Consider the following 20076-nt stretch of genomic DNA (forward strand, 5'->3'; position numbering starts at 1 on the left):
CCAGTGATCAGCAGAAATCTATGCAAGAACCCAATAACAAGTGTTCATTTCATCTGCAGTGCCTCCACAGGGGAAGTGAAGTATTGCACATGTATCTATCATGTAATACACAGACATGATGGGTCCTCCAAAACCAGAGACACTCTTTGTAGCCAATTAATACAGTAATTCTGGGAATAACACTGCACTATGGTATTGCTTTTCATGCATTTATTTATTATTTGCATAGATCCCCCTGCTGCAAACACAGTACAATTATTATGCCCCTCACCGGCCATTATTTCACAAATTTTGTAGGAGTTTCTTGCAAAATTAGTAAAAAAAATTTCTACTGTATGAGCTACTGAAGCTTTTTGCACAGTTTATTAATAAAATAACTCCCTACTGAACCTATTGTTGCCTCCAGTGTGACTTCCCAGTCGGGCCAGAGTTTTGATATGCCATGACTTGCCAAGTACCCCTATAATCTATTTACTAGCGGTTGGGTGGCGATGAATAAAGAGTTTCCACAAGAAGTCCATTTACTGCAGTTCATTTTCATCATGGCCTTTTAGCTTGTTGAAATCATCAACCTTGTCCTAATGCAAAGTGTCATAAATCAGCACACGCTCACTGTCTGTTGAAAGGAAGAAAGAGGATTCTCGCCACAACCCTCTGTCTTAGGAACACTGATTTAGCCGCAACAAGGCCGGCTTCTGTTAGTTCAAAGGGGATTGGGAAAACACAGCAGATTAAAAAGACAAGTAAGAGGAAAGTTCACGGGGTCGTGTATTAATCATGAGGTAAGCTATGCAAGGTCAACAACAGATTCTGAATGTCCTTAAAATCCAGAATATAAATTAGGACCGAAGAAAAAAATCTAAATTGCATAGAAAATATTCCAAGATCATACACTAACCCAACAAAGTCTTACTTGCAAAATATATGGTTTCAAAAATATCCGTCATTACATTAGCTAATCATAAAAAATAACAATGAATTATCTATTCTATAACAATAATTGTTATGTTCATGGTATTAAATGGGTTTTCCAGAGAAATATGCAGTGTCCCACTGTTTAAGGGGTTAAAGGAAAAAGATGTGTTCTGGTGTGTGTTATATGCATTTTCTGTCCACAAGGTGCAGACTGGGATAACAGGCCGTTTAGTAACAGTTCTTAGGTGGGGCTGTTCCAAGAGAGTAGGCCTGAGAAGTGAGCAGAAGCAGCAGAGAACATCTCTGGGTAGTGAACCAGCCAGTGTGGTAGACTTTTCTGAGAAGGAAAAGTTTGACATTATGGAGCATTCAAGTTTTGAGAGGAGGTGCATGCAAAACAAACTGCGGAGGGAAGTTGTGTGCAACCTTTGGACTTCGCAGAAGGCTTGTCCAGGAGATGTAAGGCCTTGGGAGCCTGGACATACTTTAGCAGACTGAGGATCTACTAAGGACTACCCCCACAGTGGGAAACTCGTAGTGTCAAATTGTGAGTACAAAATTTAAGTGAGGAAAAGTGATATAGTACAAAGAGCAGCAAGAGAAGTTGTACCCCTATGTCTGGATGCTAGAGTTTGAGAGCTAAGTACAGATCCTAGATGACTGAGAGAAACCAACTAGGCCTGGTTACCACCTTTAACAGAGATAAAAACTACAGTAGAAAAAAGGTACGGTTCCCCTAAAGGATGGGATGGCCCTGCAATAGTATTGTATATATTGTGGCAAAGGGAGTGCACAGTGAAAAGTTAGCAGTAAGTTAATCCCATATATCATAAATAGATACTAGCTGCCTATAAAGTGCAAGGGCCGGGACATAATAACCAAACAAACATATGGTTAAAAAAGTGGGCTCCCACTCAAACAACACAGAGGAAGGCTTCGCCGAAACGTGTGTTGGGGTGTGCGGTTCTCCTGAGGGTCTTTGCACTATGATGGTATGTAGCCTTCAAGTCAAGGTAACCGTGCCCCCTTCCCTGCCCCTTCTCCTGTGACTGACAGCGCTTATGCCCGACAGCCGACTGGCTTTGCCGAACAGCCGGCTGTCAGTCACAGGAGAAGGGGCAGGGAAGGGGGCGTAGTTACCTTGACTTGAAGCAAGGAGGCTGCTGCCCCCTTGACTTCAAGCCTGACTGGAAAATAGCTTGGACGGAGGATAAAAGAACGTTTTTCATACTTCTGCCTCATCAGAATGCAGTAAGACAATCATCATTCGAAACTCATTGCCGGCTACTTGAAGGTACTGCTGGCGGTTTGGGATGGGTTTTGCCGCTGACAGGTTCCCTTTAAATAGGTTTTCCATAAATGTAAATGCAGCTAAATTTATCCTGGGTACAATAATAAACGTGTTTGCAATATTTTTTAATTTTTGACATTGCAGGATTCAAGGTATTTCTCTCACTGGTATTTCCTGTATCTCCTTTGGTTATCAATTTAGTTTATACAGGTCATTTTCAGCCTAGTGGTTGCACATGCGCAGTAATCTTTTGTAATCCTCTACTGCGCTTATTCGTGCCTCTTTGCATGCACAAACACCTATGCTATGTCCACTCTCTGAAGCGCAAGGAACTGTAGGTGTGATGATTCAAAGCAGTGTCAGTGTCACGGACGTTCCCGTGGCAGGTACCAGGAGATCAGAGAGACTGGCAACTCCTGGTTTAATTTGACAAGTTCACTGTGGTTCTTATTGTGTCTGTGTTTTGGTGAATGCCACACTCCTTGCTTCAGGTGTTGCTTGCTGGTAATTTACTTTTCCCATAAGTAGCCGCTTCTCACTCTTGGAGGTGCCGTTTATATATTTTCTTCCTGCCTTCTAACTAGCTGGTCGGTTGTACTTTGTGGTGCTTCTGGAGTTGCCAGTTTTCTATTTTCAGATAAGTCTTGTCTTTTCTTATTGTTTTGTGTTTGTTATATTCCCTGTTGTTTGTATCTGGTCCTGAGACAGAGACTTCCATTCGTCCATCTGGGGAGGAATGGGTTGTCTCTGGTCCTAACCTCATTCCAGGGCCTTATAGGGATATAGGGGCCTAGGTATCCAGCATATGAATATTCCTACCTTCAAGGTCTATTCATATTGATAGATAGTTAGGGCCCGGATTAGGGTTGTTTAGGAGGTGACCTGTTTCTTCCCTAGTTTCCAGACCCAGTTACTCCGTCCCTTCCCTCCTGTGTTTAGTGTGGAGTTTTTCCCCCACACTGATCGTGACAGTCAGGCAACCTCACAAAGGGCAAAGCCGGGGAAATTGTGGGACAGAGGCACCAGACTCATCCCATCCATAATTCGGGAGCTCAATGTGGAATTCGGCTGCTCACATTGGTAAAAGTAAAATGCAAAACTGTAAGTTGATTTCAAGATTGGCTCATCATCATCGCGTTCAATAGAATATGTTTAGGCTAGAATTACTGTGGTTATTTTGGGTGGTGTAAAACCTTTAAGGCAAATCTATCTCACAGTAAAGTCAGTATTTTGTACCTGTAGGCGTTATAGAGGTTCCTCTTCTCATTCATGCTTTGACATTTTCCTTCAACAGAACATTGAAGTGTAAAGTTCCTTGCAGGGAATTCCATGAAACAGTCCTCATTGCTTGCACATGGTGTCTCCTCCATGCTTGCATCATCTAAGTCGGTCACTTTCAATTCGCCATCAACAATTACAAACTGACGAGGGCGAAAATCCAACAGAGTAATGGAGCCAAGAGGGGAGTGGGCCAGGTAATGCAACAACCGTACTAAGCTGAGGCAAATCTGAAATATATACAAAAGTTGGAAAATAGAACCTAATTAATGACTTCTTTCTATTATTTTTGTTCTACATTATAGGCAAAAACAATGATGTGGAATGTGTGGGTTCAGATAACACTAAGGGCTCATGCACACGTACATTGCATTCTATTTAGTTTCACATCATTTCCATTTGTCCGTATTTTACAGCTGTATTGCATCCGTAGGTCTTCAATATTTCATGGTCCGTAAAAAAAAAAAAAAAAGAAGAGAAATGAAGGAAACTGTCACCAAATTGTTCTGATCTATAAGCACCCACAGGTGTGCAGGAAATTCCCCAAGCATCTAGCAACAGATTGGCAAAAAATGGCCAAAAACAGATGGCTTTCTGTGTACTCTATGTAATTTTTGCAGATGATGCGGGATGGATCTGCAAATACAGACAAGGATAGGACCTGCTTCATGATTTGCAGAATAGGCACATCGGATCGGATGTGTGCAAATATGGTCGTGTGCATGAGGCCTTAGAGCTTTTCCAGGGGCAAAAAGTGTGTCTTCTAAAAAAAAAAAAAAAGTCCCATCTTATGCCCAGCTTAGAGTCAGACATTTGTCCCCAGTGCATCTATTTAAAAGAAGCCATACAAAGCATGGAAGCTTAATATTCATAATCTTTATCATAAAAGGCATTGTTTTGTTTTCAGGCTAAAGTTTAGTGCCAGATTGGTGGGATAGATAATTGTAGTCCCTTCATGTTATATCCTGAAGATCTCTTTTAATCAAGCTGTAATACTCAATTTAGCCTGTAGGAGTGCTGCAACTCATGTAGATTGATTAAGAGGTTGCCCAGTAGGGCAACCCCGCTAGTTGGATACACTATGTGAATGCATGTGCATCATCTTTCCATTATAGTCTTTTCTTCAATTTACATTCAATGAAATGATCATTTTTGTCACACGATCATAGATAAAGAAAGCCATAGTGAATCAAGATGAACCACTTACTCGAAATCTGTCCTCCCAAGAAGATTGTAAGAGCTGAATCATCTCTAGGGGAGAACCCAGTTCAATGATAGTTGTCAGAGTATCAGATATGTCATTGTTCTCTTGATAACAGTATCCATAAAGCTGAAAAATCAGAATACAGGCAGATGAGATCAATCTAGATGACAGATATTCAGTGCTGAAACATCTAAGTACCCCTGTCAAATATATACAGTAGAGACAATTTATACACCACATTACTTTTCAGGATTCAAATCTCTAGTTTTTGGAATGGTATAGCTCACAAAATCCGGCAAAACTAATCGACCAGGGGTCAACGGGATTCATCCTATATAGGTACCTGCCCAGGACAAACCCAAAGAAGACGCAACTGAACTGATTACTTTAGACACAGTTTTTAGTGGAAATAATGAAAAATCTCTTTGAAGGGTATGCATCATCAGTCATTGTTACTAGGGTATCTGTGAGAATGCAACTCAGCTCTTCTAAGCTCTCTCGCCTTCATGTGACCGAGTCCCTCGGTTCATGTGACAATAATTTCCCCCTGAGTAGACTCATTAACTCCTATCGTATTAAACACATTGCACTTAGGTTGGCCAAACCTGTCCATTAAAGATGAGTGAATCGATTCAGCATGAATGAAATTTGTCACAAATTTTCCAAAAGATTCAGATTTCGGTGAATCTGAAACGTTTGGGACTCACTGTGCATAAATCTCTCAAAATGGAGACCACCCTTCAAAAACATAAAAGAAAGCATTTGCCACCTAAAAGAGAGAATTTTTCAACCATTTGTTGACAGTGCAGTGTGTTATTAAACAGACTGTTACCATCCGTTTACCCATACTTATATATGTCACTGTCACTTTGACATTACTAATGATGTCTTGGTGTTAAAGGCTATGGATACCTTCGGGCATTTTTGAGATACAGTGGTTAAAAATCTGTCTGTTTGCAGAGTATCACTTCTCAGTCCTGTCAGCTGATGTCTCATGTGAAACCTTATCTCTGATCTCCTGATGTCATAAACACTCATTTAAGCCATATACTTATAAGTTTGCAATTATATGCATTATAGGTCTATGGCTAGTTGAGATTGTGAGCCCCACTCAGGCCAAGCGCCGATGTGAATGAATACATTCCAGACCACATATATTAATGATCTAACATCTCACATGATCTAAGATTAGTGAGCCATATTTACCAAGAAATCGTGGAAAAATTCTGTCTGAACCCTCAATTTTATAAAATGTCACACAAATTTACTTGTCATTCCTAGATTAGATGCAACAAAACAAAAAAGAAGCCTATTACAACATCACTCCTTAATGTAAAACATTTTGGAATATATCACTTTGTTTCTTAAATAAGCATTAATTAGATAATTAAACAAACCCATAAAAATTTAACTTTTTGGCAAAACCCAGACTCGGATTTTGATTTAAACGTGACTGTACTATCATGTAATTTGAAATTAATTGCGCCAGTGATCAGCTGCCAGGAATTTCAATTAGCCTCAAATTTTCTTCTTCTTCTTTTTTGTCTACATCTGTTTTGAGTGTTGGGAAGTGTTCGTAGAGCAGATGAACAGTGAGTAGAAACTCTTCTATTTGGCTAATACAGGCAGAAGGATTGTTTTAGATGTTATTTTGAGAAGGAACAGTAATAACTGTGGAGTAGTTAAACACAAGACAGAATTTTGCACAGCAATTCCCATCATGGTCATTTCTCATCGACTATCACTTATAGTCGATAGTCCATAGCAGACCATGATGCATGCCCAGAGATTGCTTTTGCTACCCTGGCACTAAAATGCCTAAAAAGCCATTTAATGTTAAATTATTACATGTTCCATATGTTATAAGCAATTTTTACCTAGTAGAAAGTATGGGCCAGATGATTTCAAAACTTGAAGCAAGTTATGTTTAGTTTATTAGGTGCATGTGTAAAAGATAATATGTTTAGAAAGTTAGGCCTTTTATAAACTGGGGGGGGGGTAGTGTATCTCTTGGGTTCCTACGAAATTGGTCAGAGTGGTCTGGTCCAGGGAACAGCAGCTATAAGAGTGGCTCATTTCAAGAGCATACATACCGTACACGTATACCATGTTGTTCCTTTGGGACTTAAGGATAGAGAAGGTCCTGCCCTCGTTGGGCCTATGTCCTTTACTACAAGAACTTGTGTAGGACTCTTTTATCCAGAAACATATTAAGCAAATAAGGTGGTCAGAAGTTGGCCCAAGGGTTATGGAAAACGTTTGGAGGAGAAAACAAACAGCAGGTCCTTCTGTTCTGGGTGGCAAAACCAGAATCCATAATGGTGGGACCTGTTTGGTCCTCCAAAGAGTTGCTGTTTCTAACATGCTCTACTTCAGCTCCTTGATGAAGGTCCCAAACTAAGGATATATATATTAAAATGCTCTAAATGGGTACTTGAAATTAGGTTTTCTAAACAAGATCAAGCATTTTAAGGCTGGACATGCAATTACATAACTGTCAGACATTCGTTTGGCATACAGCTATCTCTTCCGACCTTTCCATACACAGTCCTTTTCACCTTGGCCAAGCATGCATGGGTCCTGAACAGGGAAAGGGAGGAAAGCTGCTAGATGAACTATTGAATTACAGCGGCATGATTCTTATCTCCCCCAACATCTGCCATCAGGAGAAAATTGGGAGGCCCCCATACACATTAGATTGTTGGCTGCTTCCATCAAAATTAGCAGGTTCTCCCAACATGTATCTAACGTATATATATCCACTATAACAGTACAATTTGAACATTTGTGCAAATATCACTTTTTTTAATTTAGGATAACAATTGAGAGAAAAAAACATAGATGTAGAAGAATATAGTTGATGTATGTAACCCTGATACATGTAGAAATGTCATGCTGTTGCACCACTTTTAAAGTAAAGCAAATGTAATTGTTATGTGAAGAATACTTTGGGTTATTTCACTGCAAAGGTAACACTTTTCCAGAAGAAAATAAAAAGCACTTAGTGGCTAGTAAACTACTCCATTAAGCACTGTTTTAATAGGCCAACAACTACCCATATGGGACAAAGGTGTTTTAGTACGTATTTACATTGTCAGACCTTTTTTTTATTACACTTTTATAATTATCCCACCTTCAGTAATGCCGCCTTCTGACGTTCATGATATTGAAGATATATCGCTCGGTCTATTAAATTCATATTTACTCATGCCAAAAGATGGCTGCATCCAGAATATTTAGGTGACAGGTGCACAACTATAGAGCATACTATGAACTTAATGGGAATGTGAAAAAAACAAAGAGGTAAAAGATAGGAAAGTTCAACGTACTTTCAGATATTCCCAAGACAGGAAATCTATTGTGTAAGAACATACATTAGCCCTACTTATCATCACAGCGGCTGTCTATAAAACACTAACCAGGAACATAAAAATACAGAGTGCAAACAACAAGGACAGAATAACAACCAATAACATAATATACAAGGACAGAGCTGGCGGCTGCAATAAACATATGGCACTTCACTTGTTTTTCTCTCATGTTATTATTGTAGCCTGTTGGCATTTCTATTCATATAAATATAAGGGAGGCCTAAAATAAAAAATAAAATGATAAATTATCCCCATAGTCTTCCTGCACATCAGCGTTAGAGGCTCATTTAAAGGGGTTGTCCAAGTAATATATATATATATATATATCTTACAATGTGCCTGAGAATACACTAAATAGTACTTTTGTCATTTACTGTCTTCATCCTAATGATCGGGTTTCGGCAGCACCGATGCGGGACACGTGACCCCCGACGTCATCCTTCAGTCTCTCTGTGCTGACTTTTCGTGAACGAGCTAATCCCAGCCTGAGGAAGTGGCCCGGCTCTGTACACGAAACGTCAGAGCCTGTGTACCCGCTCCCCCCCCCCCTCTCTCTCTCTCTCTGTGTCTGGCTGCCGGCCGGCTCCTGTGATGGATCGCGCATGCGCGATTCATACCAGTGCAGGCAGCAGTGTGAAATCCTCCCACGACCAGACACCCAAAAGTAAAGCTATGTCCATATTAGAATATATATATATATACAGAGATATATATTTACTGATATCTTTCTCTCTATATATATATACAGTACAGACCAAAAGTTTGGACACAACTTCTCATTCAAAGAGTTTTCTTTATTTTCATGACTATGAAAATTGTAGATTCACACTGAAGGCATCAAAACTATGAATTAACACATGTGGAATTATATACATAGCAAACGAATGTGAAACAACTGAAAATATGTCATATTCTAGGTTCTTCAAAGTAGCCACCTTTTGCTTTGATTACTGCTTTGCACACTCTTGGCATTCTCTTGATGAGCTTCAAGAGGTAGTCCCCTGAAATGGTTTTCACTTCACAGGTGTGCCCTGTCAGGTTTAATAAGTAGGATTTCTTGCCTTATAAATGGGGTTAGGACCATCAGTTGTGTTGAGGAGAAGTCAGGTGGATACACAGAGCTGATATTCCTACTGAATAGACTGTTAGAATTTGTATTATGGCAAGAAAAAAGCAGCTAAGTAAAGAAAAACGAGTGGCCATCATTACTTTAAGAAATTAAGGTCAGTCAGTCAGCCGAAAAATTGGGAAAACTTTGAAAGTAAGGGCTATTTGACCATGAAGGAGAGTGATGGGGTGCTGCGCCAGATGACCTGGCCTCCACAGTCACTGGACCTGAACCCAATCGAGTTGGTTTGGGGTGAGCTGGACCGCAGAGTGAAGGCAAAAGGGCCAACAAGTGCTAAGCATCTCTGGGAACTCCTTCAAGACTGTTGGAAGACCATTTCAGGGGACTACCTCTTGAAGCTCATCAAGAGAATGCCAAGAGTGTGCAAAGCAGTAATCAAAGCAAAAGGTGGCTACTTTGAAGAACCTAGAATATGACATATTTTCAGTTGTTTCACACTTGTTTGTTATGTATATAATTCCACATGTGTTAATTCATAGTTTTGATGCCTTCATAGTCATGAAAATAAAGAAAACTCTTTGAATGAGAAGGTGTGTCCAAACTTTTGGTCTGTACTGTATATATATATATATATATATATATATATATACACACACACACACTATATACTCCTGTCCTGTATACTGCTGGATATATATATATACACTATATACTCCCATCCTATATACTGCTGGATATATAAATATATACACTATATACTCCTGTCCTGTATTCTGCTGGATATATATATATATATATATATACACACACACTATATACTCCTGTCCTGTATACTGCTGTATATATATATATATACATATACACACACACTATATACGCCCGTCCTGTACACGGCTGGATATATATATATATATATATACACTATATAATCCTTTCCTGTGTACTGTTGGATGTGTACATACACTATATACATAGTAACATAGTATATAAGATAATATGTATACACTATATACTCCTGTCCTGTATACTGCTGGATATATATATAGTTCACACATCCGAAGACATCAGTAACATATGCTATCGGATATTATTTGACATTTGACTCCTCCTATGTCATTTATGTTCTTTGGTGCCTGTGTAATTTGTTATATGTTGGGGAGACTACCTGTGATTTTAAAACATGATTTAGCATTGTTATTCGATTAGAAAACAACATAAAGATTTACCAGTATCCAAACATTTCATGGATCTAAAGCATACTGAAAGTGACCTCAAATTTATGATTATAGATCAGGTTCCCCTTCCAAGAATGGGGTGTAATCGAACTAAGTCTTTGAAAAAACGAGAAGCAGAATGGATATTTAAACTTAATACTTTAAGATCTAATGGTCTTGATGCTGATTTTAGACCATTGTTTTTTGTTTGATGGTTCATGTTTAGCTTTTTGTCTCTTTTATGTCTCAGCCAGCGTCTGTATTTGTTGTTTTTAGGTCTATAACACAATTTTTATCACTTTTCTAGGGTGTTCTGGATGATGAACATATGACCGTCTCGCCTGATAAGGCTAAGAGACCCAGGAGACACCGCCTTGTGGTAATTCACTTTGCGATGCCCTCGGTACTCTTTAGTGTGTATACTAAGCATCCATAATTAAGATATTATACTCTGCAACCGGTCACTGTATAAGGATAGCAGACAGGATCGATCGGCCCATATGTGTCGGATAATGGCCAATTGTCCGACTTGTGTGCCTTTCGATACGGGGGTGAGTTAGGTGCGCTTCACTGCAGCACTTCCCATGTCCTCTGCTTTTCCCATAAGGTGACATTTGGCGGTTCTATTTATTACTGGGTTACTAGGATACTAGGTTACGCATTGAAGGGTCATGTGAGGTATCACAGGTCTATGACGCGCGGACATGCGCATGGGAGCCGCATACTTCTCTTACGTTGTCAAGTCCGATCATGTGATGAATCACGTGATGATGACGCGCAGACATGTGCAGTGTAGTACTTGGTATGCTATGTAATTATGTCAGCTGATTGTGTTTCTTAGGTGAGAGGACTATGTTCATCTACGGTTTACTACCCCTTACATCTGATAACTATGTAAACGAATTACTAATTATGAGGAATGTTTTTTTGTTTTTATATATATATATATATATATATATATATATATATATACACATTTTTATAATTATGTATTGACACTATAGCACGTGCACTTTATCATGTACACTATGTATTATAATGTTTGGCTTGTTTTTTAATGTATATCATGTGAGAATTTTGTATATTATTACTTACATAAGTATATTGACACCCTATAAATATCCACAATGACCATGTATGTATTGCTTGAAAACGGTCCCAGTAAGAGGACTGAAACGTCACATGGGTGAATAAAGGACTTCAAATTTTTTCACCAATTGGAAGTGCTGCAATCCTTTCCTTTTGTATATATATATATATATATATATATATATATATACACACTAAATACTCCCTCCCTATACTGCTGGATATATATATACAGTACAGACCAAAAGTTTGGACACACCTTCCCATTCAAAGAGTTTTCTTTATTTTCATGACTATGAAGGCATCAAAACTATGAATTAACACATGTGGAACTATATACATAACAAACAAGTGTGAAACAACTGAAAATATGTCATATTCTAGGTTTATCAAAGTAGCCACCTGTTGCTTTGATTACTGCTTTGCACACTTTTCGCATTCTCTTGATGAGCTTCAAGAGGTAGTCACCTGAAATGGTCTTCCAACAGTCTTGAAGGAGTTCCCAGAGATGCTTAGCACTTGTTGGCCCTTTTGCCTTGACTCTGCAGTCCAGCTCACCCCAAATCATCTCGATTGGGTTCAGGTCCGGTGACTGTGGAGGCCAGGTCATCTGGCGCAGCACCCCATCACTCTCCTTCATGGTCAAATAGCCCTTACTTTCAAAGTTTTCCCAATTTTTCGGCTGACTGACTGACCTTAATTTCTTAAAGTAATGATGGCCACTCGTTTTTCTTTACTTAGCTGCTTTTTTCTTGCCATAATACAAATTCTAACAGTCTATTCAGTAGGACTATCAGCTGTGTATCCACCTGACTTCTCCTCAACGCAACTGATGGTCCCAACCCCATTTATAAGGCAAGAAATCCCACTTATTAAGCCTGACAGGGCACACCTATGAAGTGAAAACCATTTCAGGGGACTACCTCTTGAAGCTCATCAAGAGAATGCCAAGAGTGTGCAAAGCAGTTATCAAAGCAAAAGGTGGCTACTTTGAAGAACCTAGAATATGACATATTTTCAGTTTTTTCACACTTGTTTGTTAGGTATATAATTCCACATGTGTTAATTCATAGTTTTGATGCCTTCAGTGTGAATCTACAATTTTCATAGTCATGAAAATAAAGAAAACTCTTTGAATGAGAAGGTGTGTCCAAACTTTTGGTCTGTACTGTATATATATACATACACTATATACTGCTGTCCTTTACATAGATAGGAGATAGATAGATATGAGATGGATGGATAGATAGATACAAAAAAAACAAAAATACAACAGCAGCACAGTTAGAAAAAAAAGTAAATAGGGTGCAAATCCTCAGGGAAGGTATGCGACCATTCCACTGTACAATATTTTAAAAATATGAGGCAGCACTCCAGATAAAAGTGAAAGGTGATGACCCAATTTATTCCCAGGCAACGTTTCAGCCCACTCAATGAGGCCTTTGTCAAGCCTAGACAAAGGCCTCATTGAGTGGGCTGAAACGTTGCCTGAGAATAAATTGGGTCATCACCTTTTACTTTTATCTGGAGTGCTGCCTCATTTTTGGGAAATAAAAAAATTAGATAGATAGATAGATAGATAGATACTAGATAGATAGGTATGTGACAGGAAGATATTCTGCCTGTGTGAGCTAGAAGATGACCATGTGACAGTGTTTGTATGCAAGGTTAGGTTGTGCAGAGCAGGCACTGCAGTGCAGGGGGCGGGGAAGGGCAGAATATTCACACCCACAAATATTTATGAGGGAGAGCTCAGGCATTGTTGTTACACGCCCCCACAGCTTTGCTGCAGCATGAAAACAAAGCAAGAATAACAGAACTATGCAAAGGTGTAAGTTTGGGTTTTCTCTTAAGAAATCAAGCTTAACTAATGTATATGTAAGTACTGATGAGCTTTATAAGTTTTTTTTATTTTTTTATTACTCGGATAACCCCTTTAAGTGCCTCCATCTCATATTCCAAAAAAATTCTTGCCACACCATTTTGACCGCTAGGTTCCATGACAAAAACCTGACGGTCCTCTTTGTAGTCAAAGGAGTCCATTTGGTGGCTTTTGTGTCTGACATGCAGCTAAATCAGTGCTTCCGATAACTTTATCATTCTGCTCCTATCCAAATGTTAACATCTTTAAATAGCTGTCAGACACTTGTAGGGTCACTGGTTCTCTCCTACAACCTATCTTTAAATGGCACAGCCAAATATTCATGTCTGTTTCCATTACCAGCCACCTCTGGCAGGAGCTTATCTCCCCTGGAAGTAAAGGATTGGCAAACAGTTGACATATGGGTGGCTGTTTGGTTGCCCCCATACACATTACATTATTTGCCATACACATTACATTTATTTGCCACATATATATATAATGTGTATGATACAACAGTTTTTACAACCCTGTGTTTACCCTGTCTTAAAAGTGGATTTCACAAAAATCCACCATGACTACAAAATGTGTGAATGGACTCTAAAATTCAAAAATGTGACCTGAACTTTCCAAAAGGTTTTGATTCCTATGAAACCAAATTTTGTGTGATCAGAATCGAGAGAGAGGGAGAGGAGAAAGAAAGAGAGACTTTTCCAGTCAACTGAAGCACCTTAGATTCTGGTCAAATTAATTCGGATCCAAATCAAATCAGCCAGCCAATATGGTCAAATTAGACCTAAATTGAATCTTAAGAAATTCCTTTATCGATAATTGTGACTTTTGACATTTGAATTCTCCAGTTACTGCTTTTATACACATATAAGCCTTTTTTATGCTATTTATCAGATAAGAAATTTCACACATTGCTATATTATTGTGAATATTGTACATTGTATCCTTAATCGGATCACACAAAATGAAAACAGCTTTTTAATGATTATATTTCCACCAACTAACGGGCCTCTCGAAGGGTTTGCTAAATTTAATCCAGGAAGAATACAGTATTTATACAGCCGTGAGTTATTACGGGAAGGTGAAGGTCTGTGTGCTGCATACTGTCCCATGTTAAACTTAATCTAGCTCTGACACAACCAAAAATGATTAGTAAAACTCCTAGTCCAATATATTATCTATTACCTGGTTAGGTCTCTAAACTCTCCAGGGCTCCAATTCTCTACTGTTCCTGCCTGGTTTCACTTACTTCTGGAGTCCATTGCTGCTATATAACTCAAACGTAATAATAACCTGAAGGCCATTAATATAACACAAACAGTAAAGGAGCCTAAAAACACAGACAATTGTCTGCCCAATGTCAATATGCAGCCTGAGCCGGGTACATTTTTGCAATTTTTTCTTTTTGCGTCTGCTTGGGCCTCAATTGTCTACTTCAGACACAGCACAGTAACATTTTATTCCGAAGGCTGGACTTAGTTAATATAATTATCTGAATTGATTTCCTAGGTAACAAGTGAATGTCTCATAAGTCTTCCCGCCGACATAACCAGCCATTTCATGTCAATCCAGCATTCCACATTACCGCAAATTAAAATGACACAGCTGCCCTTACATGACAAAGAAAAGCAAAGGTCAGACTCCACACAAAGGGCCTACAAGTTTTTCGAACAAAACACAAACTAGACTGCATTATTCAGCTGTCGTCGGTTTGTAAGTATAGGCAAACTCCGAAATCCCTTCTTCCACTCAGGCTGCATTACATAGGGATTTGTAACTTCACTTTGTCTCACTCACTTAGCACCGAACACTAAAATGCATCAGGTAGCAGCAACAGTAAAAGGTTTAGATTTGTGGCTAGGTAAAAATACAAGAAGAAACCTTATTTAGCCAGAATATCATCACTGTTTACAGAGTATTGCGCACTCAGCATTCTTTACGTGTCCGCAGACTATGGGCAAGAGCATAGAGCTATGAAAATCTGCAAGGAAAAATTACTATTCAAATTGTGCATTTTTTTACGCTTTCAACGCCAGTCCAGACATAAATGTGATTACAAATAATAAAAATGTGTTTTATAGGAAATTATAGTAGTATACCACTACTACAAAATAATACAAATAATAATAAAGAGAAGAATCCTTAATATATTATTGTTATTATTATTATTATTATTATTATTATTATTAATAATAGTGCCCCTAACATAAACCTAAAAATGGTAAATACTAAATTAGCAATATTATTATTATTATTATTATTATTATTATTAAAGTAATAAAGTATAAAAAGTAAATAAAGTATTTTTATTAGTAATATAAAATAAAATATTAGTATTAATATCATTTTAGAAAAATATTATTATTACTATTATTATTATTGTATAATAAAGTATTATTATTAGTAATAATATTATAAAATATTTGTATTAAGATCATTTCATAAAATTATTATTATTATTATTATTAGATTTATTACTCCTAACATTGCCCAAACACAGTATAAAATCTAAATGGTAAATTAAAAAAAAGCATTGTTTATGCAAATAAGTTCATAAAAAGGCAATTCCATGCATCAGTGAGCACAGAGATGTTTTTCTATGCACATTCATTCGCTGTATGGATATAGAATCATATCTCTGCAGCCATGCTCCCAACATATGTTTAACTGCTCCAAGTATTGTAATGAAAAGGCTAATTTAAGAAAGCATAAGAACACAGACTACTACATGCTGCTTTCATTACAGGATTTATCAGGAGCTAATTGCCAGCTGAAGCAGAAAGACATGGGATATAAATGAGAGCAGTGAGGTATCAGGATAGCAAAATCAAAGATAAAAGGCAATTTAAAAGGGACACATCAGAAAGGACAATTTTTGTAAACTCATTGGGGGTCATTTACGAACAGATATACGCCACTTTTGTGGCGTATATCTGGCAAAGATTCTGTTGCATGCCATGTTGCGGTAGAATCTGCGACTTCTTCCGCTCTCATGCCAGATCTAAAAAAAGAGGACGTGGCATGGAGAGGAAGGGGACGGGCTGGCAAGCCCATCTCATTCATCATTTTCTACGCCTGGTTTAGGCGTAGAAAATGGCCTAAATGTAAGACAGCAAAGAAGCTGTCTTACATTTGGAACTGGTGGCCGCAGTGGCTTATTTAGACTGGCGTCTAAAAATGTGAACATACCATTAATCACAAATACACAGCAAGATATGCTCACTTAGGGCAACCAATCAGCAATTAGCTTAGTCATTAGGTGATGGGCTGACTGCTTGCTTTGTGTCCACTGTCCAAAACACCATTATGTGCCTTAGATGATTTAACACATATGAGGATCTGTCAGCCAATACCTGGGAGTTTGTACTGGTTGGAAAAATGACCTAGATCAGTCTGATTTTACTGGCAATATTCCTCATTTGTAAAATTCTGCTGAGCCAACATGCATGCCAAGGGCTCATGCAAGTTACCGTATTACCCGGAGTCATACAGAACTGTAATACAGCACCCACAGAGGTATGTGGGTCCCTACTGCGCCTCCGTATGTCTACAATTTCATATGGAGTTATTTTTCCTTTGGATTCTCCCATGAAAGCATTTTTAAGACTTACTTTATATCGCAGCAAATAATTTGAAAGTTAACACTGGAGTAAATTAAAAAATTATATCAAATGACTGGAGAAATAATGGTTAAACTATTTTAAGGTTGGTAGGCAAGGCAAAGTTTTAGAAGGGGAAAAGATAGACAATTCAATAGAACATGAAAATAGATCCACATTTTAGACCATGAAAGTTTGATAAAAGTTTCCCTCTACATCCTTGTTGACACACAAGGTCATCCAAAAAGTTTACTCTTTCATCCTTGTGTCCTTATTTTGTTGGAGAAGCGACATTAAGCAGTGATATCAGCTTATCTCGGTGTCCATTTTCTGTTATCTCATAAATGTTCTACTCTGCTCACAGCTGGTTCCGTCCCTGTGTACAAGCCCTGTATATCCCTGGTCTCTCACATCCTCCTTCTGGGCTCTTAACTCAATAGCCTGTACTTTTCCTTCCTTGACATGTGTATCTGTCGTGTATTATCTGTAATCACAGACAGCACTCTCTCACACTGTACAGGCTTTGACATCTAATGCCTCACTCCTGGTTCCAAGTATTTCCTTGAGCTGCCAATTGCCAGAGACCCCGTCAATGCCAGCTTCTCGTAAATGCCATGAGAAGCAGCCCATGTTTTTATTTATTTTTAGAAGCTCTCCACTTGACAAGGTGTCTCCTTGACCTCCTGAATATATGAGAACTTTCTTCTTTGCAACTTTATACAAGGTCTCCAGATGTACTTCTACTCTGTCCAAAATGTTTGCACTGTACAGCAGTAAATAACAAAAACTTGCATACTAAACTAACAAAAAGACTGAGTACAGCTCTATTTTCATTTAAAAACATCAACATGTATTATTATAATCAAAAAAATTACATATCATAATTATAGTAACCAAATTAAACATATAGCACCATCTTTAACAGTCAATTTTACTCAACGAAAAAATCCAGATATACCAATATTGCACCTTATCCCTAAGACCTAAAATATGGCAGTATCTAAACAGGACTACTAGGAGGGAAAGTGTAAGCAAAGGCCCCCCTAAATGTGACTACCACAATGACTGACTGAAATACATAAAGAGATCTGTGCAAGAATGAATAGTATTGCTACATGTAACTACATACCTTAGGGTGCGTGAAGATGGAGAGCACCCTCGACGCACGTTTAGTGTAATGCTTACTCAGGAGGAGAGCCTGTCCATCGTTTTATACTCATGTAGAGCTATAATTCTATTCTAGCTCCACATCGTAGGGGGGCATTTGAGGACTAAAAGTCCTAAAGTTTTAACAGAGCAAATTATATGAAATTATATCAGCCACTCACATCTGTAAATATTTCTGTTGGTTTTAAGAACTGGAGATATTAGAGGTAGGAGCTGGGATTTATCTTGACTTCCTGTAAGTAATCCTACTGAAGTAACGACAGGAAATGGCTGACAACAGTGAACGACAAATTATATTCAACAGAATGATAAACTGAGATAAAGTAAAAGTAAAGTTGCCCATACATTATAGATGAATGTTGGCCACCAATTTCAGAAGGACAGGTTGACCATCTAAGGCCCCCTACACATATATCCGGCTCTCTGGCTCAGTTCCTGAAGCAGGAAGGGAAATGAGCCAGAACTGATCCCATAGTTTGTTATGTGATTGTGCACATTCATCCGGGACATCAGTTGTCATGTAGGAGGCCAAAATGCACCGGAGAGAAAAACATTGCATGCTTGCACGAATGCTATCAGTGTACACACACCGATCTGGCCTTGAATACCTGGCCTACTGTGTATTGGATTATCCCAACTCTCCCTGACAGCAGATGTTGGGGGAAAGTAGGATCTGGCCGTTGGTTTACAACATGTCTAATCATTTTGTTCTGAGGCTAGTTAGACACTGTCAGAGATGTCTGGCAACGGTTTACCCACTGAGAACACAACCGAATCAAGCATGTAAACCAAGGTGGGAAATTGTTGTTAGCAGAATGAAAGAATAGCCAGCTTCAAACTGGGTATATTGGTCCCTGGGAGGGCTGAGAATTAACTAGGACTGTGGACATTAATATCATAGTCCTTTTAACAGCTACTGTAGCTTTGATTTGATGAAAATCATTTGAGGGGCATTTATTGACTGCATTTTAATGAGTACTCATAGGGCTGTAAAAGCTAACCTCCGGCACTCCAGCTTTGGTAAAAAAACAACTCCCAAAATGCACACATGCTTTTCTAAGAACTCCACAGAAATGAATGGAGCATGCTGGGAGTCGTAGTTTCACCACAGCTGGAGTGCCGGAGGTTAGCCATCACTGTCCTAGGGCATTCTGACCACAGCCATTCAGGGACTGTCCTAATACCCAATGGTCAGTCTTCCCCTAATTGGAGCATTACAAAAAATAACTAACTTAATATATTAAGCAAAATCTCATTTCAGGAGTCTATGAAACCTGGGTGACAACCTTTGCAGTAGTTGTCTTGGTGGACATACAGGCCATTACATTGCTTACCCACAAACAGCTTAGAAACCATTGACTAGGCTAACAACTTGAGGATAATTCAAGGACTGTATTACATCATTGTATCTGTATTCTATATTCAGACCTTCCTGCACCTGTATGGTCTGAGTAAATTATATATCCGTGTTATTCGTCATTACACGATCTAAAGGAAGGATAAAGCAATATCCCTTTAAGGGCGGAAATTATGGAATTAGCAGCCTTCAGAAGAAGTAAATGCCAAATATGATTACAGTAAATAAGTAACTAATCATATTAGACGCGCTCAGGCTATAACATTACTTCATCCTTAACCTCTTTATAGCAAAGCAAACTGTATTCCAAAGCCGGCAGACCTAGGCCTAATATGTAACGGATGAAGGATTGTTTCCCTAACAAAATCACTGCAGATCTGGATGTGGGAACGTTCACTTTTATGAGCATGTCATAACATTTGATGGACAATTACTGCAAAACACAAACATGCACTTTACAAGCAGCTTCTAATGCTTTCTACATGTATGCAGGTCAAAGACGAGGTGCGGGAAACACAGCAAGGTAACTAGAGGAAAGGAGGGAGCGTTCACCTGCAAAATATCCAAACCTGTGTGACAGGCTTCCATATAAGTAGAGCAATTTCTCCTTAAAAAAGTACCGATAAGTATCAGGATGCCTTCTATTATC

The 20076-nt window shown here is 38.6% G+C and overlaps 1 protein-coding gene across 1 annotated transcript in view; it reads right to left on the minus strand.

The window, feature by feature from the left end:
- Nucleotides 1-20076, minus strand: part of PKDCC (protein kinase domain containing, cytoplasmic) — a 56575-nt gene that overhangs the window by 20558 nt on the left and 15941 nt on the right. The window contains exons 2-3 of the mRNA XM_040430356.1: nucleotides 4692-4814; nucleotides 3443-3714 (exon numbers count right to left, since the gene is read on the minus strand). Of these exons, the coding sequence (XP_040286290.1) occupies nucleotides 3443-3714; nucleotides 4692-4814 (395 nt within the window). The remainder of the gene's footprint in view (nucleotides 1-3442; nucleotides 3715-4691; nucleotides 4815-20076) is intronic.

Source organism: Bufo bufo, chromosome 4, assembly GCF_905171765.1.
Source record: "Bufo bufo chromosome 4, aBufBuf1.1, whole genome shotgun sequence".
Classification (NCBI taxonomy): domain Eukaryota; kingdom Metazoa; phylum Chordata; class Amphibia; order Anura; family Bufonidae; genus Bufo; species Bufo bufo.